Raw genomic sequence first — 22,882 nt, forward strand, 5'->3', positions numbered from 1 at the left:
TTTTTGTTTAATCACAACCAAGATTTACTTACATCAAGTTGTATTATGGTTTATAAATTTATAAATAAAAAACATGCATATTAAATACATTAAATTAACCTAAAAAACATTTAATAATATTAAATAAAAATGAATAAATTAAAACTAAATAAATATACATACCAGTTTGATGAAAATTAACAAAAAGCATGCATAGACAGGGTTGTTAAGAAACAATTAAACTTCTCCAGTCATTACTAAATTCTGCAAGTCAAGTCTTACTGCTATAGAATCTGGAACTTTTTTAAAAAAGTTTTAACTCCCACAAGTAGAGCATTAACTAATTGAAACCATTGTAAAATTGTTTTTTTTTTTAATCACTTGTTTTATTTAAAGTTATTTTCTTAAGAAAATTATACAAATTTAATTTTTCATAAACACTTTTAGTTTGAAATAGTGGGTGGACGACGACAAAACTATATGTATATTGTATGTAGGTATATATTTAAAATTTATTTATATTAATAACGAAATAAGTTTTGGATTTTAAAGATTATACAATTATATGATTTGTATGTATGTAAAATTGTTTCAAAAACATTTAAAGTAGGTTCACCATTAAAAATTTCTAAAATTAAATATATATTTTACTTTATCTTTTTTTGTTTTGTATCTCAGAGTCTGGACGTCAGTTTTTCTTATTTAGCTTTCAATTTAAAGTTATTGAAATTTAAAAAATATGTATTTCGTTTTTGTTTAAATCCTCTTTTTTTCACATTGAAAGTGCACATTTATAAATGTTATTTTATATTTCTTGTTATAATTATGATTTACTTGAAATTTCCTTTATGAGTTTATATGCCAATATGTAATCTTTTTTTTTTTTTTTAATTGTTTCGTATTCAAAATACGTTTCTACTTATGTTCCTTTCAGTATAATTAATTAGTTATATAACTTTTTTTTTTATAGCAACAAAGAATATATAATAGATAAATTGTTAAAAAAATATGTATGTATATAAAATAGTATTATGTTTTTATTAAAATTAAATTTAAATTGCGTTCAATATTGAAGTATTGAATCGAAGTCCGTAAAATGTATGTTGTCGCTGTTGGGTGGGAATATAGAGAAGAGAAAATAAAATAAATTAAATAAAATTATAAAAATTATAAAGTAATTAACTAAAAAATAACTAAAAATATATTTACTTTACTAGGGGAAGAAATTTTATTTAAGTTTGGAAAATTTATATAGTTTATATGTTTTCAAAACTTAAGTAAAACTTAGAGAGAGCTGTTAAGCCCGCTCTTAGAATATTTAATAATTAACTACATAGTATGTTACAAGCTTATTTAAAATGCGTGCTAAATGATAGAATTTTAAAAAGGCAATAGACTATATAAACTTTTGTTTAACTTTATTTAAAGAGACGTAGTTATTAAGTTTAATTGAACATTGTTTTTTTACTTTTCGATTTTCATTTTAAGGGTCTAATTAGTTTTTCTTTCAAAGGCTTTAACAACCGATCGTAAATTAAACCCATTCACCACCCCATTTAGAGCCTTATTCATAAAAATTTATCACAGTTTTATAAGACAATTTTTCATATAAACCTTTAATAAACTGTTATGAATAAGGCAGCTAGAGTTTGAGATATGATATACATACATATCTCAAACACATAGTTTATTTTCTAGACGTAATATATATCAAATGAAAGGTCTTTTGAATAGCTTTTTGGATACATTACTAAGTGTATTTACATATATAGAACAAAATATTTGAAATATATTCAAAATTCTTGTAATTTTTTTTCTCACGAATTTGTTCATAGTAAACGGAACTATAGATCGACTTTTTAAAAGTTATAACCCTACTCTACATACAGACGGACAACTCTAAATCGACTTCGTTTTATAGAAGGATTCATCATATAGACACTTAATAAGGCGGCAAAATTAAATTGTGGAAATTGCAAAAGTATAATAAAACTAACATTTTAGTTTAAAATGAGAATGCTTGTTACATCGGCATAACTATCGGTCTCTAGTAGTAAACGAACCCACGGCCTTCATACTACAACACAACCAACTAATCTATGGACTAGACAAAAATGTAAAACGTTAAATTTAAATTGTTGTAAACGATACAACATCGATTGTGCATTGGACAACTATCTTTTTAAACTGTTAAACAAAAGTTAAATATTTAAAGCATAGCAAACAAACTATAAATATAAAAGTACATAAAAAAATTTTAAAAGACTTTGTTATATAAAAGAAAAATAATATTTTTTTTTTTATAATAAATATTAAGTAAATTTAATTAAATACTTTTATTTCATTGTTTTAAAGACACATACATTTATTATTAGTTGAATTTTTGTTTTTAAATATTTATTTTATTTATAAATATATCTTTAATAACAAACATGCATTATTTTGTTTTTTTATATATATATTGTGTATTTAGTGAGTCTGTGTTGTGTTGAAAAAAAAACTGTTTTATATAATAATTAACATAAGTTGTTATTATTATTATTTTATTGAATTCTTGTAAAATTGTCTTTTAAAATTTTTATTTTAATTTTTTGTTTTTCATTAATATAAATCTTTGGCTGCTTTATTTTTGCTAAAAGTATATTACTGAAGCATTTAAGATTTATAGATGCATAATGGTGCTGTTTTGTAAGCTAAATTTAATAATATAAAATGTTAAAAGGTGTGAAAAAAGAAATTTGTTTAGAAAAATAAGAAATTATTATTTGCATTTATGTACGAGTTAAAAGCATTTGATATGTTAAGATGTTTTTATGAAATGTAAAGAAATTATAATAGAAATGGAAATACAAATACTAGCAACAATACTTTGAATTTGTTTTAAAGTTGATATTGTAAATATGACTAATTTGGTATTTCTTTTAAAGCTAAAAGTTTTTCTGAAAAAAAATCTATTTAAAATATCTTATTACTTTTTCCTATAGTTAAAAGAAAACACTTTGAAATAACCAGATAAAATAGTTTATTCATAGGCTACAGCTTTTAGTTGCTTAAGTTTGTCATTTTTTTTTGTTTGCAAGTTTATTAGCGCAAAGCAAAAAAAATTTCTTGAAGACTGTGTGACAGGATTTGAAATTTTATTTTCTTTTAAGAAATTTTTTAAATTTCTATTGCTTTTACTTTCAAGCAGAACAAAATTATAGAATCCAACAAAATTTGAAAAAGTATCCGGCATCAGATTTTTTCCATCACATCAGGTTTTGCAGATATCATGTCATGACGATTTAAAAATTCCCGTTATTTGCCATATTTGAGATGTTATAACAGCTCAAAGATGCTTTTATTTATAAAATTTGGTATGACATCTGAAAGTCAAATCTGTCGACTTTAAAATAAAGCTTTAACCACCGTTATATCTTCTTCTTTCTTCGAGATATCTTAACGTTTTAAATTGAAAAAAAAAAATAAATTGTCTTTATTTTACAGCTAAAACTTCGACGGACGATATCTCAGCAAAAACAAAAGATTTTTAAACATGTAGGATTTTCATAAAATAAAAGCGAAATGAGGTAAAAAATTAAGTTCTTGTAAATTTACGGTTGTTCCAAGCTTTAGGTTCATACATATATATTGTAATATGAAGTTGTCTTCATTTTACGCAGCTTCGAGCTATCGATTAGACTTCGAGATGACATTACGAAATTTATAAATAAAGTTGTCTTTTTACTGTTACAGCGTCACAAATATGGACAGAAATGTTTTTTTCAAACTTTCTGTCAAGATATCTGGAAAATCTAATATAGTGAGTAAATTCAGAGGCCAGGTTAGGCGCTGCTCAATCCATAGATACTTGAAAACTATGGATAGCTATATCCATAGTTGGCACTATCAGTTAAACAGTGTAGACATTTTTCTTAGCAGCGGAAAGTCATTGAGCAAGCAAGTAATTGATTACCAACTTTTGTATAGGAGGAGCAGATAGAACATTATATCGCCTATGTGCTATTTGTACCAATTTCTAAGATTAGATTGTGGTATTAAAATGTTTTATATCGTTTGTCAGATGGATCTTGAAAACAAGGGTTTATTTCCCTGACGTAAGGGCTTTAATACAGAGCAGTACAATACACATGAGTTTGCAGATGAAATAGCTAAAAAAAAAAATTTTTTGGAACTATACCTAACTAGAAGAGACAGATGATTCAAACTTTTGACTTATATTTATTATTGAGTATTCTTGTAAAAGTAAACTTATGGATTTAATAGCGGTCAACTTTGTTAGTATTGCCAACTTTTTTGGTCAAAAACATAAACAATGAACAGCTGTTTTTTGAAAATATTACTTTTGTAAAATGAAAATGAAAAAGAAAAAAAAAATTAAAATAAACATTTAAAACAATAGTAATATTAATAAAATAACTCAGAAAATTACTAAAGGGATTCATAAAACACGTGCAAATTTGCAAATTTGCACAAATGGTTATCTGTGTTATTGAGAAGTAAAAATTCAATAGGGGGATTTATGAAACAGGTGTGCAAACTTACACTTTTGCAGAGACAAAATTTAGTTGAAATAGGCGATCAAATGTATCAGTGTTATGGAATTCAATGTAAAATCGAAAATTCACAAGATTGCTAATTTAAATGTTTATATGAAAACCCTTACTTAAAAAATTAAGTTTTTCTTCTTCCGCATTGATTATTTTATTGTTTTTGTTGATTATGTTTTCTCACTTAGAACTTAGTTTTAATCGGCCAATAACACTCAGTTAAACTAAGATAATAAGGTCGGGTTTCTTACTACTCAGTTAAACTAGGCTTAACTAGTAACAAAATTTAGGCGAATTTTAACCGATGATTGTTTTTCATTTATGGATTTAAGAGCAGTTACTTAAAAAAAAATAAGTTTTTCTTCTTCCGAATTGAATATTTTATTGTTTTTGTTGATTGGATGAAAACCGCTAAATATAGATTAAACTAGTTTTAAACAAAATCTTTATCAGAAAAATTCACCCTAAGTAACGAAACTGATTACTGAAAAACACAAAATACAGATTAAACTTGGTTTAAATGTAGATAATCTTTGTTAGAAAAACCCGCCCTAAGTAACGAAACTGATTAGGGCGGGTTTTTCAGATAAAGATAATCTACATTCTTTGGTTAAACCTAGTTTAATATATGTTTTGTGTTTTTCAGTAAACAGTAACGTTACTTATTATCTTAGTTTAACTGAGTGTTATTGGCCAATTAAACTTAAGTTATAAGTGAGAAGACACAATTAACAAAAACAATAAAACAATGATTTCGGAAGAACAAAAATTTAATATTTTAAGTAAATTGCAATTTTCTGATTTGTTTTGTTTTATTTATTATTGTTTTAAATGTTTATTTAACATTTTTCCAAAATTTTTCATTTTACAAATGTATTATTTGCAAAAAACAGCTGTTCATTATTTATGTTTTTGAGTGAAAAGTTGGCAACACTAACAAAGTTAATTGAACTTAAATCCATAACTGAAAAACACAATCATTGGTTAAAGTCCGCCTAAATTTGTTCCGAGTTTAATCTAACAACAAGTTAAGCCTAGTTTAACTGAGTAGTAAGAAACCCGCCCTTAAAGTTTAATTAAGTCTGAAGGCGGAGACGGTCAATATTTGTACCTTCTATTAAATTAAAGAATTGAATATTTGGGACACAATTATACAGTCAAGAGAACTAAAACAAGATCAAAATGTGAATCATGGATGGCTGATATGACTCTTTTATTTCCGGAATTTTCGGAATCAGCACACCTAAGAAGACTGGGTTCAGTGAAAATTATTTAAAAAGCTTTTTCTTTGTTGGCCGGTGTCATTATTTTAAAAAAGACAAGGACCATAATATTTCTAATTTTGAAAAGAACCATAATGGATTAAAGAAACAAAATTGGACAAAAATGTTAGCTTCTTGGTAAATGAAATATTAAACTAAAAGATTAATAACAGTTCAAACTTGCAATTATATTAAAAACAAACTTAAAACTGAAGTTGTTAATTAAAATTTAAACAATAAAACTAAATTTCAAAATTTAACAACTAAAATTTCAAAAAATCCTCTGAAAGTTAAGCTTAATTTAAGAAATTTAATTTTAAAATAAATTCAGAATAAGTATAATAAAACATAATATCTATGTTGCATTTGAAGCTTAAAAAGATGGACGAAAAACATAAAAAATGCAAATGAAAATTATGAAAGTATGTATTTAAAAAACCCAATATGAGTACAAAAAATGTATTTTTTTTCGCATTAAGGATTGCATGAAATGAGTATGCAAATTGTTAGAATGGAATGAATGAATGAAAGTATTAAAGAGAAAATAACTCAAACAAACTTTTTAAAGTAAAACCAACCAAATAAAAAAAAAAACAATTAAAAAGAAAGAAAAACATTACTAAACAAAATGTAAATACCTTTTATTTGGTTTGATAATTTCGTTACGCACATATGAACGTTTTTGTAGAAGAAGAAAAAGGCACGACAAGAGCAAAACTTTGGAAATATGTAGTAGTTCAACAATAATAATTACAATATATACAACAAATATTAATTTTTTTAAAAATTTGACGAACATATACACGTTTAATTTAGATAGATCAGACTTTTTCTTTTTGATTTATTTCCTCTTTTTCTCTTGTTTCTTTTATTACCACTGCAGTTTTTTTTTTTTTTTATTATAAATTTAAAAAGAAATTCTCATTTAAAGTATACAAAGTGTATCCCAGTCAACAGCTGTATCATTCATTCCCATTCCATTTGTATAAATATCGAGATCATTTAGGCAAATATTATTGTCACTATTGGTTTTTTTATTTTTCGTTTATTGATATTGAAGAAGAATAGAAGAAGATTTTCAGAAGACAGTAGAAGTTTTATTGCCCACAGAACACCATATTAAAGTTGTTGTAAAATTAAGAGAAAAAATATAAAGTATAAAAAAAAAAACAATAAATAATTAGAAATTACTTGGGAGTTTTTGAATAGAAAACTTAAACCATAGAACACAAGCATTTGGCAAACAAATGGAGTAACAAAACTAATGAAATTTAGTGAGTTTTAGCAGTGTCTCTATTAAAACAAATTTACTTTATACAAATTCAAAGTATTGCTAAATGTTGGGGATTAAAAATTTTATAATTGTTAAAGAAAATCCAAATGTATGATAACTTAATGATGTCATGAATTCAAGCGAAATATTATTAGTTTAGTGTTTAGAAATAAAGCAAAAGAAAAATAGTTATATAGTTACTACTTACTTTCCCATTTGCATATCTTGTGGATGTGGGGATTGAATATTGTGTTGAGGTGTAACACCGCCAACACCTTCTATGGCTGGTACATTTACTCGTATAGTATTTGGTACATAACCATCACGACGGGCATTTTCATCTGAAAGAGAAATATTTAACATTGAAGTGATTTTTTTGCCATGAAATCATATGTTTTTGTGTAGAATAGGAACTCATAATTTGAAAAGTTCATTTAAATTAACTTTTGGTAGCATATAAAAATTACTTTCAAAACATAACTTATAGCTTTGAAACACATAAATAAAGTTTCAATTATGAATACAACTTTAATAGTGATTATTATAATTGCAATATGTACACGTTTTTGATCAAAGAATAATCTAAATTTTCCAAAATATCTCTTACCCATTCTTTGTGTATAAAATTCACCAAAAGCTTCATCGCGCATACGATTCGATGGATAAACAAAACGTAAAACTTCCAGATCATGTATACGATCAGCTAAGCCGCGTATATTTAGATCACGTGCTGTCCATGGTGACAACATTAACACTGAACTTTGTTCGGTAACAAAACCAACAGTTATTCCACCTGCAGTATTTAGAAATAATAAGAAAACGAAAAAAAAAAATAAATCAACAAATAAATGCAAATCCCTACAAAAGAAAAACGTTTAATCAACTTACCTAATTCACTGTCTGAGAAACGTAATAAGAATGTACCCAAGGGTAAAATCCGTAACATTTCCTCAGCTTTGCGTTTGTTAATGAAACCCACAATTAAACCGGCCTTCCATAGACTTAGCAAATGATCTTTGGTTAATTTCATAATGGCAAAGAACCAATCCCAAAAGGTAAACGAACGATCGGGCAACGGTTCTTTGCAGAACTGTGCCCAAGATATATAATCATCATCGCCATTCATACCATTACGGCGGAACAGTTTTTCATCTGTAAGTTTAATATACAAAAATAATTTAGTAAATAATGAAAATCATATTAACTTACGCAAGAAATTTAAATTTTCTTCGGTTAAAGCACGACCCGTCGATGATTCAAATTTGGTATTTAATGCCATGGCTAACTGAGACCAAGCAACTCTTTCGGGCACTTGAAAAGGTTCACGTACAATATCAGAGAATGCATTATCCCATGTGATGGTGGCCCATGACTGTGGCTCTTGATTACCGTGCACTATAACGACTACGGGTAAAGAAATTGTCCAAACCTAAGGAATGATGAAATGAAAAAAATTTTAAATATTATAGCTTTCAGTAAATCGTAACAAAAATCTAGTTTAGATGATATTTCGGTGTAAAATGTAGATGTAGTGTAGAATCTAGCTTATAGTCTAGTCTATAGTCTAGTCAATAGTCTAGTCTATAGTCTAGTCTATAGTCTAGTCTATAGTCTAGTCTATAGTCTAGTCTATAGTCTAGTCTATAGTCTAGTCTATTGTCTAGTCTTTAGTCTAGTCTAGTCTATAGTCTAGTCTATAGTCTAGTCTATAGTCTAGTCTATAGTCTAGTCTATAGTCTAGTCTATAGTCTAGTCTATAGTCTAGTCTATAGTCTAGTCTATAGTCTAGTCTATAGTCTAGTCTATAGTCTAGTCTATAGTCTAGTCTATAGTCTAGTCTATAGTCTAGTCTATAGTCTAGTCTATAGTCTAGTCTATAGTCTAGTCTATAGTCTAGTCTATAGTCTAGTCTATAGTCTAGTCTATAGTCTAGTCTATAGTCTAGTCTATAGTCTAGTCTATAGTCTAGTCTATAGTCTAGTCTATAGTCTAGTCTATAGTCTAGTCTATAGTCTAGTCTATAGTCTAGTCTATAGTCTAGTCTATAGTCTAGTCTATAGTCTAGTCTATAGTCTAGTCTATAGTCTAGTCTATAGTCTAGTCTATAGTCTAGTCTATAGTCTAGTCTATAGTCTAGTCTATAGTCTAGTCTATAGTCTAGTCTATAGTCTAGTCTATAGTCTAGTCTATAGTCTAGTCTATAGTCTAGTCTATAGTCTAGTCTATAGTCTAGTCTATAGTCTAGTCTATAGTCTAGTCTATAGTCTAGTCTATAGTCTAGTCTATAGTCTAGTCTATAGTCTAGTCTATAGTCTAGTCTATAGTCTAGTCTATAGTCTAGTCTATAGTCTAGTCTATAGTCTAGTCTAGTCTATAGTCTAGTCTATAGTCTAGTCTAGTCTATAGTCTAGTCTATAGTCTAGTCTATAGTCTAGTCTATAGTCTAGTCTATAGTCTAGTCTATAGTCTAGTCTATGTCTAGTTATAGTCCAGTCTATAGTCTAGTCAGTTATAGTCTAGTCTAGTCTAGTCTATAGTCTAGTCTAGTCTAGTCTAGTAGTCGTCTAGTCTATAGTCTAGTCTATAGTCTAGTCTATAGTCTAGTCTATAGTCTAGTCTATAGTCTAGTCTATAGTCTAGTCTATAGTCTAGTCTATAGTCTAGTCTATAGTCTAGTCTATAGTCTAGTCTATAGTCTAGTCTATAGTCTAGTCTATAGTCTAGTCTATAGTCTAGTCTATAGTCTAGTCTATAGTCTAGTCTATAGTCTAGTCTATAGTCTAGTCTATAGTCTAGTCTATAGTCTAGTCTATAGTCTAGTCTATAGTCTAGTCTAGTCTAGTCTATAGTATAGTCTATAGTCTAGTCTATAGTCTAGTCTATAGTCTAGTCTATAGTCTAGTCTATAGTCTAGTCTATAGTCTAGTCTATAGTCTAGTCTATAGTCTAGTCTATTTAGTCTAGTCTATAGTCTAGTCTAGTCTATTAGTCTAGTCTATAGTCTAGTCTATAGTCTAGTCTATAGTCTAGTCTATAGTCTAGTCTATAGTCTAGTCTATAGTCTAGTCTATAGTCTAGTATATAGTCTATAGTCTAGTCTATAGTCTAGTCTATAGTCTAGTCTATAGTCTAGTCTATAGTCTAGTCTATAGTCTAGTCTATAGTCTAGTCTATAGTCTAGTCTATAGTCTAGTCTATAGTCTAGTCTATAGTCTAGTCTATAGTCTAGTCTATAGTCTAGTCTATAGTCTAGTCTATAGTCTAGTCTATAGTCTAGTCTATAGTCTAGTCTATAGTCTAGTCTATAGGCTAGGCTAGTCTATAGTATAGTAACCGTAACGTATTTCGACTATAGTCTTACCTATGGTCTCGACCAATGTCTTATCTACATATACATTTTCTCGACTACAGTTTATTCTTCTAATACCAACATTCCAAATATATCTTAAATTATGAAAATGTATTCATTTAACTTACCCTAATTCTATAATCATTGACTATAACCGATGTATAAAAGAGTAAAGCAAATTTTTCATCCATGACACTTTCAGTGCCTTTCTTTTCAGCACGTTTGATTTTCTTCAATTGCATTGTTCTGAAAAAATACAAGTTATATTTCAAAATTAATACATATAACTACAAAACTGTAATTAACTTAAAATTTAAAAAAAAGAATTGTTAATATCAATTTTTTTCTAACATATTTTAATTTGCAATATTTAGAACCAAAAAAAAATCATTTAAAAGCAAATACTACGTGCTAATATGCAAAAGACATTTTCTATTAATGTTGTAATTAATAATAATAATAATAATAATAATAATATTATTTTTTTATTACAATTACCTGAAACTGGCTGAAAAAACTCTGGTCTGATTATTATATTCCATAGTACCCATATTGTTTACAATTTCACCAGATGATGCTGGATTACTGCTTGATGACTCAGACATGGTACGTTGTGCGGAATGACGTTGAGCCTGTGCCTCTGTAATAAAGAAAATAGATTTATTTTGTTAAACATTTCAACAATTGTATAAATTGTTAATAAATTATATCATGTTTATTTGTTGTTATTGTTGACAGAGTTTATATTTTATCTTCTTATTAGAAAAATTGTATATTAAAATGTACATAAATAAGCTGACTAGGTTGACGTTGTTAGATAAAGTTTAAAAATTTATAAAACAATTTGCTTTAAATTTAATAAAATTTTAAATTTTAAAAACAATATGGGAATATCTGTATTTAAGAAAAAATATTTATCAAAATTGTGAGTTTTGATGAAAACCAAAACTAGTGATTAAATCTAAAAATAATTGTAGGTTGAATTGCAATGGTTTAGAATTTTGCTATAAATATTTAAAAATTTTTTACATTTTATACAAAAAATTCTTTACATTTCAGTTAAATTTAGAATGACTGCAAACAGAAGCAATTAAATGAATTCAACAATTAATTGAATTTTATAATATTTTACGTTCTGTTTTGTAAAAAATCTTTCAACTTAAAATAATGGAGTTTAAATATGAAGTATCAATCATTTTTCGATTGATGTAAATATTCCATAGAATTATTGTCCAATTTATAACGCTGCCTACAGAAAATTTTAAACTATTGAAACAACATTGTATACGGATTATGTTTTATATTTTTTCTATAGTAGAATAATAAAAGAGACTTTAATTTTTTTACAAATATAAAATTATTATTTTACTTTAACACATAATGCAATTGCATATAAAATTACCAAACAAAAATACATGTAACCTGATATTCGAACTAAAAATAAACTGCAACATTTGTACTCTATTAACAATTTAATTATGAGGTATGTTGTAATAAAAGAAAAAAGAAAATATAATTAAAACAAATATTTGTATCTAATTAAATTGTTTGTTTTTTTTTTGTGTTCATTATTTGTTTGTGTTACAAAAATCTCTTTTTACATTAAAGTTTTATATTTCAAAAATAAAGTTGCCTTTTGGTATGTTACAAACTTAATTTTTCCCAACATAAATCAAGGTAATGACTAGTACTTAGTGAGGAGATTACTTTTTATGACTACTATATACCGCCTGCATTATTTAGATGGAGTCTAGCAATTACTTACAAATAACTATATAAGTAATAACATTTTGTTTTCGAATGTTGTTCTTTACAAAAACGAACAATCCCAAACTAATAATAGAAGCAGCGGAAAAATCTAATTTCCTTACTCCTTACTTGTTGGTGATCGTAGTAAGTACTTATCTAACTCCTTACTTGTAAGCGAGCGTGTTTCCAATATTATCATCGCGTTTTTTAAAATAACTTAAAATACTATTGTGTAAGTAAATTTTAGCATTTTAACCCCTTACTTTTCAAGAAAAGTTTTTGCTGGGTCGTGTTCTTAATTCTACAATTCAATCATACATATTTATGTAAACTAATTAGTTGACGTAATTTAAACAAATTTTGAAATTTTTTCACACAAAAATTAGGGAAAGTAAAACGAATAGAAACCAATATTAAACTTAATCCTTTTCCTATTATGATACATTGCAGGAACACTCGGACTAAAGACTTTTAGTCAACAACAATATGCTGTAAAACTAAAAGTTGTTAAACATTCAAAATTTATTAAACTTTTACTTTCAGATAACTAGTAACACAGATCAACGATGGAAAAGTTTTTTTACATAACTTTAACTAAACCCATTATTATAAGGTGTGCTGATTCTGAAAATTGAAAAAAGTCGTGGAATATGTCTGCGAAATTTAAAGATTCTAGCTCTAATTGTTTCCCAGATAAACGATTTTTTTAATTTAATTTATAGAGGAGGTGCCACGCCCCCTATTGCTAAATCGCCAATTTATTTTCCAAATGTTAACATAAATGTAAAATTAGTTCTTGCCAAATTTGAGGATTTTAGCTCCAATAGTTTCTCAGATATACGAATTATTGCATTTAATTGATATGAGAGGTTCCAAGGCCCCTAATGAAAGTCCGCCCATTTTACCCGGAAATATTCACATGAATGTTAAAGTTCTTCGTGTTAAATTTGAAGAATCTAGCTCTAATAGTTTCCCAGATAAACGAATTTTAATATTTAATTCATATGGGATGTGCCACGCCTTCTATCGCTAGTCCGCCCATATTTTGTCCTAAATATTCATGTTTATACTAAAGTGTCTACGAAAAATTTAAGGACTCTAGCTGTTATATTTTCTCAGATAAACGAATTTATTATTATTTTTATATGGACACACCCACTATATCTAAACGGCCTATGTAGCCATATGTTAATATGTATGTCAAAGTTTTCCATGCTAAATTTGAGGACTCTATCTGTTGCAGTTTCTGAGATCTGTCACATTTAATACTTATTTTGTATGTGGGCGTGGTACCTCGCCCATATAATAACGGTCGATATTTATAATGACATCAAAAATATCGAAATTAACCCTTAAACATAATTTTTTAATTATATTAAATTTGTCTAATATTTTGAACTAAATATTCAAGAAACATCAATATCAGATTCGGTCTCAGCACCTAAAAATAAATGAAATCGAATCAGATTGCCTTCAAAAGCTTTTCCAAATCTTCATTTTGTTGACCTGTGTTGAACTTGTCACATTCCAAACGACAAATTTTGAAACAAGCAGTAATATAGTGAATTTGTTTATTTGTTCTGAAACTTGTAAATAACTATCTTATCCATGAGTCCATATACGACGCAACATTTGCATATTTTGGTTTTCTTGCTCATCACTTATTAAATCAAATTATTTAAAAAACATTTTATTTTAACCTAAAGCGCTGAATTTTCTTCATATACTCGTTCATTTAATTTTCCCATTATTAAGTAATTACACACTTTAATTAACTAAATAATACACATTGTATGTTAAAACTCACCTGATAATATAATACATTCCACTGTAGGACTATTAACACTTATACCCAATTGTGGTCCAATAAGCCATCGTACTGCAGCTGCAAATCTATTATTAAATGAGAAAATTAATTCGAATTAATTAATTAATTATGTGTTAAATATGATAAATTGTGAGCATCAGATGGTAAATGCAAAACCCATACAGGGGAAGTATTTTAAAAATATCCGAAAAAAAAGTTTTGCATATGAAAATAACGCGTATAATGTGTTAACCCAGCAACATTTGGGTTTAGAAATAAAATTAATTATTTTTAATACTTTTTAATAATAAAAAAATTACTTTCTCCTGAATATTATAGATAATTTTAAAATAATGTGAAATAGATTTCAAATGTAAAGCAAATGTAAAACTTCAGTTTGATAAACTTTCGAAAATAATTTTTTAAATAACAAAACTGCTAAAATCACCGACATGAAAGTTTGCTGGGTTTGCATACTAATTAAAATAAAATATGATTTTATTACATTCTTTTACCTGGTATTGGTTTTCATGACCTGTGGCGGTTGTTTTTCAACAATAAACGATGACAACACCAACAACTGTTGAGCCTGACGTACGCGATTTATCATTTCACCAATGTCATCATTATTATCCAAACGTATCATATTCATCATATTGACATTTTCCAATATTCGACCAACCATTTCAACCAACAGCTCAATGCAACGTTGTATATCATCCAAATTATCACGGAATGGTGCACCATTACCAGCCAGGGCCTGATTACGTTGCCAGTTTTTCAATTCGGTTATCACCGTTGTTTGTATGGTGGTATAAGTGTTGATGATACGATCTAAATCGCCCAATATGCTGCTACGTGTTGTGGCTAACATGCGACATTGATCCTGTAGCTGTAAATCGTTTGTTTGTATTTCTTGCGGTGACATATGGGGCTTACGTTGATTGTAGGTGTTAAAACAGTTATGAAATGTTTCATAATTACTACGAAACTGTGTCATTTCAGCAAAGACCGCACTAATATCCATGTTTAATTTGGTTATAAGGCCGTGCAGGGCGTAGAGGTCATTGCCGACATAACCACTTCCACCGTTGACGGCGGATCCGATTGTGGGCGTGTGCATAGCTGTTGCAACAGGTATGGCGCCACCACCCAACATGGCGGCATTACCACCGCCAGTGCCATTAATACCAACACCACTCATGTATGAAAACTGTGGCATTTGGTCGACCAGCTGTATTTCACGCTGAAGACCGCTACGAAAGTGTGTGTATAACTCCACGGCTGGTGTTTGTGTTACGCTTGTGCAAATTTCCGCAAGTTTAAATTTCATCAAATTATCGTTGCTAAGTGGAATGAGTTTCTGTTTCAGTTCCTCATAGAATTGATGGGCTATTCGTTCATAAAGTTCAGTCGATGGAGTATTGATACGTTCTGACCTAAAGAATGAAAGAAAGAATTAATGAATTAGAAAAAGATTTATTAAAGAGTTTAAAATATGTGTGTATGTCAGAGACAGAGTAACTCTGAAGCATAGTTGATTTTCATGTAATCTTCAGATTGTATAAATCATGCAGTAAAGGGTATAAAAAGTAACGATTTAATAATCTTCCTCAATACGTGATAATTTAAAAAATTTAGCAATAAATTATATTGAGTACTTAATATTTTTCCTCCATTTTTTATTTAAATATTTTCACGTTAAAGATTATTATTACCACTTAGTTTAATTTTCTTCCATTTAAGCCGCTTAATAAAATATGAAACAAAGAAGCCTCTGCAACCAAATAATAATTCTTAAACTCTAAGAAACTATCAATGCAACATTGGCTGCAGAGTGGGAAAACAAAGAAAAATAAAATGATTAAAGGATTCCCTGAATGAAGTGCAAAAAATGCTGTTTATATTACCGTCACAATGATTGTGAATATAATTAAATAACATATTCGTAAGAGGTTTAAAGGCTCAATGCAGTGCACAAGAAAAGAAAGTCAACGAATATATTTCGTTGAATTTTTTACAGGTTTCCTGCATATGTTTATACTCGTATTACCGCCACAACAATAATAATTGTGAATATAATTAAAGGACATATTTATAAAAGGTTTAAAATTCTTAATACTTATAAGATACAAGAAAGTCAATCAAATCAATATATTTCGTTGAATTTTTACAAGTTTCCTGTTTATGCAAAAATTATTTCAAGGAAATATGCAGCAGGCATTTAAGTAAATTTTGTATAAAATAAAATTCTTAAAAACTATTTAAAAAAAAAAAAACAATTTACCAGCGAAATATTTAAGTTTTCCATAAAAAAATACTGGTCATTTAATTTATGTTTAAACAGTAGCCTTAATGTCTGGTGGGATACTTACATTATTCTTTCTTCAATCCATGGTGCTAAATAGATTCGTATATCGGCTAACCCTTTTTCATCGTAATATTGTATCATGGATTGTTTTACTTCCGGATTGCACGCAATACGTTTCCACAAATTCATTGTGACAAATTGTGTTTGTGCTGCGCGTAATGCGTGCCTTTTTCTTACAAATAGAAACTAAATTGAATTCTAATTTTGTTTCAATAATAGAGAGGCGCTGCCGTTTAACGGGAATCTCCCACTAAAGTTTCTAAAACAATATAAATGATGCCCCACTATTAGTTGGAGAATAATATCCTTGTTGTGGTTGATGTTATTAGAATTTTTGTCCAGTTTTTTTTAGAGTTAAGTTTCCAATGCATTCAATGTCATCATAAAGGCATTATACATATATTCGCTTATGATAATGAATGGTTTTTTATTTAATGTTTATGGATGATTTTGTTTTTAGCCAATTGAACGATGGATCAATGATTTTTTTTTAATATGATGTCAGTGTAATTTTGAATATATTCTGATATATGATCTGAAAATGAAATACATAAGGGTATAAATTATTAATGAGTATTAGTAAAATTTTTAATTTTAGAGTTTGTTTTTAAATGAGAATGAGTGTTTTATTTTAATATGTGATTAATATATCATTATAGCACATTGCAACTAAATATATGAATGTAAATTCTAAAATATACAAATTGTAGCCATAATTATTTACATAGACTAAAATTAAAAACTTTCTATGTAATGCAGTTTTTAATGGGTATAGATTACGTTAGTTTAAAATGAATATTATTAAGAGCAAAATGTTTTTTGTTTATTAAGCTTTGGTCCTTAAAAAAACAACAAATTAATGTTTCATATATAAATTGTATAACGACAATTAAAGTTTAAAATCAGAAAATTTAAAATATTCTGACATCTTAGGGCCAATCTTTAGGTAAACGATTAGAGATTAATTTAAAATTAATCCTCGAATGTTGTTTTTGGGTCTCAGTTAGTTAATTTTGTAAATTTGCTAGTTTAAGGGCGGGTTTCTTACTACTCAGTTAAACTAGGCTTAACTTGCTGTTAGATTAAACTGGGAACAAATTTAGGCGGACTTTAACCGATGATTGTGTTTTTCAGTTATGGATTTAAGTTCAGTTAACTTTGTTAGTATTGCCAACTTTTCACTCAAAAACATAAATAATGAACAGCTGTTTTTTGCAAATAATACATTTGTAAAATGAAAAATTTTGGAAAAATGTTAAATAAACATTTAAAACAATAATAAATAAAACAAAACAAATCAGAAAATTGCAATTAACTTAAAATATTAAGTTTTTGTTCTTCCGAAATCATTGTTTTATTGTTTTCGTTAATTGTGTCTTCTCACTTATAACTTAAGTTTAATTGGCCAATAACACTCAGTTAAACTAAGATAATAAGGGCCGGTTTTTCAGATAAAGATAATCTACATTCTTTGTTTAAACCTAGTTTAATATATGTTTTGTGTTTTTCAGTAAACAGTAACGTTACTTATTATCTTAGTTTAACTGAGTGTTATTGGCCAATTAAACTTAAGTTATAAGTGAGAAGACACAATTAATAAAAACAATAAAACAATGATTTCGGAAGAACAAAAACTTAATATTTTAAGTAAATTGCAATTTTCCAATTTGTTTTGTTTTATTTATTATTGTTTTAAATGTTTATTTAACATTTTTCCAAAATTGTTCATTTTACAAAAGTATTATTTGCAAAAAACAGCTGTTCATTGTTTATGTTTTTGAGTGAAAAGCTGGCAATACTAACAAAGTTAACTGAACTTAAATCCATAACTGAAAAACACAATCATCGGTTAAAGTCCGCCTAAATTTATTCCGAGTTTAATCTAACAGCAAGTTAAGCCTAGTTTAACTGAGTAGTAAGAAACCCGCCCTAAGAGCAAAATGTTTTTTGTTTATTAAGGACCAAAGATAAAAAACAACAAATTAATGTTTCATATATAAATTGCATAACGACAATTAAAGTTTAAAATCAGAAAATTTAAAATATTCTGACATCTTAGGGCCAATCTCTAGGTAAACGATTAGAGATTAATTTAAAATTAATCCTCGAATGTTGTTTTTGGGTACTCAATTAGTTAATTTTGTAAATTTGCTAGTTTAAGGGCGGGTTTCTTACTACTCAGTTAAACTAGGCTTAACTTGCTGTTAGATTAAACTCGGAACAAATTTAGGCGGACTTTAACCGATGATTGTGTTTTTCAGTTATGGATTTAAGTTCAGTTAACTTTGTTAGTATTGCCAACTTTTCGCTCAAAAACATAAATAATGAACAGCTGTTTTTTGCAAATAATACATTTGTAAAATGAAAAATTTTGGAAAAATGTTAAATAAACATTTAAAACAATAATAAATAAAACAAAACAAATCAGAAAATTGCAATTAACTTAAAATATTAAGTTTTTGTTCTTCCGAAATCATTGTTTTATTGTTTTCGTTAATTGTGTCTTCTCACTTATAACTTAAGTTTAATTGGCCAATAACACTCAGTTAAACTAAGATAATAAGTAACGTTACTATTTGCCGAAAAACACAAAACATATATTAAACTAGGTTTAACCAAAAGAATGTAGATTATCTTTATCTGAAAAACCCGGCCTAAGCGCTCAGTGGAGAGGGTTTAAACTTGAGCAAGAAGTGCAAAAGTGTAAACAGCTGATGCCAAAAAATTAATACAGTTTTTATAAAAACAAACATTAAAATATTTTATTTATTGATTAATATAGATTATGGAGACTTTAAAATACAAGTTTTTTTGTTTTTAAATTATGTTTTCGTTAATTTTCATATTACACTAACAATTGTCTTCTTCATCTTTTAACAGTGACGTTTTCTGTTGTTTTGTTAGGCAACACTGCGAAGTTTAAATTTGTACTCAAAAATATCAATTGGATAACATTTATTTTTAGATTAACTAATCTGATTGTTAATTGTTATTTAATTGCCACCGCAAAAACCCACTCTTAGGGCCAATCTTTAAGTGAAAGATTAGCGATTAAATTAAAATTAATCCTCGAAAGATGTTTTTGAGTACTCAATTAGTTAATTTTGTTTGCAAGTTTAGGCGCCCAATGGAGCTGATTTAATCTTAGGCACGAAATGCAAAAGTGTAAACAGCTGATGCAAAAAAAAAATATAAAATTTTTATAAATATAAACATTAAAATGTTCTATTTATTGATTAGTATAAATTATGGACACTTCAAAATACATGTTTTTTGTTTTTAATTAAAGTTTTCATTAATTTTCATATTAAATTTACAATTGTCTTCTTCTTTTTTATAAAATATGCATTGTTTTGATAACAAACAGTGAAGTTTTCTGTTGTTTTGTATGGCAACACTGCGAAGTTTAATCTTGTACTCAAAAACATCAAAGGGGATTAACATAAGATTAAATTTATTTTTAGATTAACTAATCTGATTATTTAATTGGCATTTGTTTACCATCTCAAAAACCCGGTCTTAAGGGTTAATGTTAAAGTTATTGTTTTTGCAGCATTTTTCTCAGCAAAAAAGCATATTTTAATTATGGGCAAAGAAAAAAATAGAACTATTTTCAAACTTATTATATAAAATTGAAATGAACAAAGTTTTTTAGGAACAAAAATCTAACAATTTTGATAAGGTTCATAATTGGTAATTAGGGTCGATTTATTGTCAACAAATCGATCACTCTTCCATTTTCTATACTATACATGACGGTCCATGATTGGGGCCCTTATTATAATAATCTCCCTGATTTTCATATTAAAATTGAATCCAAATCTAGGATATTCACCCCTATAGTCAATAAGATTTTTACGTGAAATATGCTCCCTTATTACTTTTTTCGTTCACTAACTTTTTTGACGTGAAAAAATTTTCCCTATTGTGAAATTTTTTTATAGAATTTTGTAAACATTGAACAGCTGTTCCATACAAAATCAATTATTGTGAATGAATTGTTCACAGTAAGTTTACGATAGCAATTTTCTCTTCGAGGGGAATGGATATTTCAAGGGAACAAAAGTTTCATATCTATTGACGATAGTGATGATTGTTTCTTAAAGTTTGAATAAACATCGTTTTTGGTCATATCTCAGATGCTATAGCTGTGCGAAGACACTTTTATTTATAAGATTTTTTTTATGTCATTGAAAGTGCAATCTTTTATTTTCTCTTCGAGATATCTTAACCTTAAGCTTTCTTCATTTCGCCTTTATTTTATGAAAAACTTTTATGTGAAAATTTTTTATAATTTTCCCATTAAAATACCTTGAATTGAATTGTTTGAGATATTGTCCGTTGAAGTTTTTGCTGTAATAAGGTAATATGTATACATTTCAAAAGTTAAGTTATCTCGAAGGAAGAAAAAGATATAGCACCGGTTAAACCTTTATTTAAAAGTCGACAGATTGGACTTTAAGATGACATAAGATATTTTATAAACAAAGTTTAATTGGCGCTGTTATAGAGTCTCATATATGAGCAAAAACGGAGATTTTTTCAGATATCGTTTTCAAACTTCATGAAAATCGGGAAAATCTGAAGTTATGAATAAATTCTGTGGCCAGATTCGGATTCAGCGCTGCTCAGTCCTTTAGAAAAGTATACCTTGGCCTCTAAATTGTTCTGAATCGTTTAAATATCTTTTCCATGAATCCATTATTTGACGCACAAAAAAATAACCAAGTTGAGAGTAAGACAGCGAACTAACAAACAAGAGACTCAGATTCGGATTTTATGTGAGCAATTTTTTTGTGTGTAAAACAAAATAACTTTTTAACTGCCTATTCGTAAGTACTTATTTAAGTAGTAATATGTAAGCGAGGGTGGTGAGTACTTGCCTTCAATGTCATAAACGTGTTAATATAATGAGTTAAAATGAAGAAGTAGTGAAGCGTTTTTTTACAGCTTTTTAACCCAATACTTCTCCATGTAAGGTTTTGCTGGGTCAGTAGTTAACAGGTGAATACAAAGTACTAGCAAGCAAACACATTGAATACATTGTTGTTGTTTTTATGGACCGATTGTGCTGATTTTAAATAGGAAACTTCTTGAATGCATGCCTGATAGAATTACTTAAGATTGAAATTCTAAAGATCAACTGACAGACAGACGAACGGACAACGCTTAATCGACTTCGCTATCTTTAAGGATCTAAAGTATACATATATACTTTATAGGATCGGTAAATTATATTGTAAAAACTACAAACGGAATGAGAACTCTCTTACATATATATACTTTTCTCACGAATGTGAGGGATATAAAAATAACTCATCTTAAATATCGATTAGCCCTAACAGCAAAAACAAAATATACTTTGGAAGTATGTAGGTAATAATATTCATGGATTCTAACAACAAAAACATATACATAATACATCTTCAAATCGAAACAAAACAAAAACAATTCAAAAAGGCTAACTAATATGTAGTAGAAAGAGAGCATTCAGCCAAATGCTCAAAAAAATGCTTACACAAAATAGGTACTTATTCTCAGCTATACCTGAAGAACTCACTCCTATATTTTGTGTGTTTAAAGGTAAATTAAGGTAAACAACCTGTTTCTTAAGGGGGTCTTGTGTTGTTTAAAAATTCTTTCTTATAATTTGGTCTAGTAGTTTGAAGTAAACTTTTTTTAAATTAACCTTTAAATGTCGCAAGGGGTCAGAGAAAAAGAACAGCCATTTTATATAGTAGCTTAGAAGCATATTGTACATACATATTTATGTAGTATTTAGAGCAAAGGGTCCAGCAAAATACCTACATATTTTTATGACATTACTTGGCCAATTTTGTGGATTTGTTCTTTGGCTTAAAACAGAACTGATATTTGACATTTTCCTTTTATTTGTCAATATTAAATGTGTTCCACTTTTTTGATCTATGTAATTTAGGAAGGTTAAGAAAATATTATTATATTTTAAATTCATATATTATAGTATAAACAATTTAAATTTTTTTTTCAAAACCTTCAAAGGTTAAAGGTTTTTTGTTTCTTTTCTTAAAATAAAATAGGTTGGGGATGATTTTCATTATTTTCCTTAAAGAGATTTTTATCAATTTTAAAATACATAATTTTTTGTTTGTTTTATTTTATATTCTTTAGAAAATATCCTTAAAAAAATGAGTTGTCTGGTAACATTACATGACTTGTCTATTGTTAATTCCAAAACAAAAATTCACTTACTTTGATTGTTTTTCTGGCATGTAACTACGTGATTATTTTATTTATTTATATTTGTTTAATACAAAAAAAAAAAAAAAAAAAAAAACAAATACACAACAAATTTTCTTATTTGGCTAAAAGAAGAAAATAAACGTTTAATCCTCAGCATGTACATGATTTATATTTAATTAAAACAGTATGTTGTATAAAAATTTTTCCTTTATTTTTTTTTTTGGCTAGAAATCACGTAGATAGAAGATTTAGAAAAAGAATTTTAAAGCGTAAAGTTTTAAAAATTGGTGTTTCCCTATAAAAAATCAAAATCTAATGAA

The 22,882-nt window shown here is 27.5% G+C and overlaps 1 protein-coding gene across 13 annotated transcripts in view; it reads right to left on the reverse strand.

Moving 5' to 3' along the window:
• Positions 1 to 343: 343 nt before the first annotated feature.
• Positions 344 to 22,882, reverse strand: part of LOC119609107 (signal transducer and transcription activator) — a 68,079-nt gene continuing 45,540 nt past the window's right edge. For 5 of the 13 annotated variants that reach the window (XM_037963876.1, XM_037963888.1, XM_037963880.1 and 2 more), the window contains 10 exons: positions 14,485 to 15,408; positions 13,970 to 14,055; positions 10,912 to 11,053; positions 10,542 to 10,659; positions 8,274 to 8,493; positions 7,953 to 8,216; positions 7,672 to 7,857; positions 7,273 to 7,405; positions 6,430 to 6,813; positions 837 to 1,088 (listed from right to left, as the gene is read on the reverse strand). In XM_037963876.1, coding sequence (XP_037819804.1) covers positions 6,717 to 6,813; positions 7,273 to 7,405; positions 7,672 to 7,857; positions 7,953 to 8,216; positions 8,274 to 8,493; positions 10,542 to 10,659; positions 10,912 to 11,053; positions 13,970 to 14,055; positions 14,485 to 15,302 — 2,064 coding nt within the window. In that variant the 5' untranslated portion in view covers positions 15,303 to 15,408 and the 3' untranslated portion in view covers positions 837 to 1,088; positions 6,430 to 6,716. Of the gene's footprint in view, positions 1,089 to 6,429; positions 6,814 to 7,272; positions 7,406 to 7,671; positions 7,858 to 7,952; positions 8,217 to 8,273; positions 8,494 to 10,541; positions 10,660 to 10,911; positions 11,054 to 13,969; positions 14,056 to 14,484; positions 15,409 to 16,344; positions 16,876 to 22,882 lie in introns of all 13 variants that reach the window. The other 8 variants (XM_037963806.1, XM_037963820.1, XM_037963814.1 and 5 more) reach the window with 4 other exon arrangements.

Source organism: Lucilia sericata, unplaced genomic scaffold (genome assembly GCF_015586225.1).
Source record: "Lucilia sericata isolate MDLA Ls3-8-SP2 unplaced genomic scaffold, ASM1558622v1 Contig000022F_arrow, whole genome shotgun sequence".
Classification (NCBI taxonomy): domain Eukaryota; kingdom Metazoa; phylum Arthropoda; class Insecta; order Diptera; family Calliphoridae; genus Lucilia; species Lucilia sericata.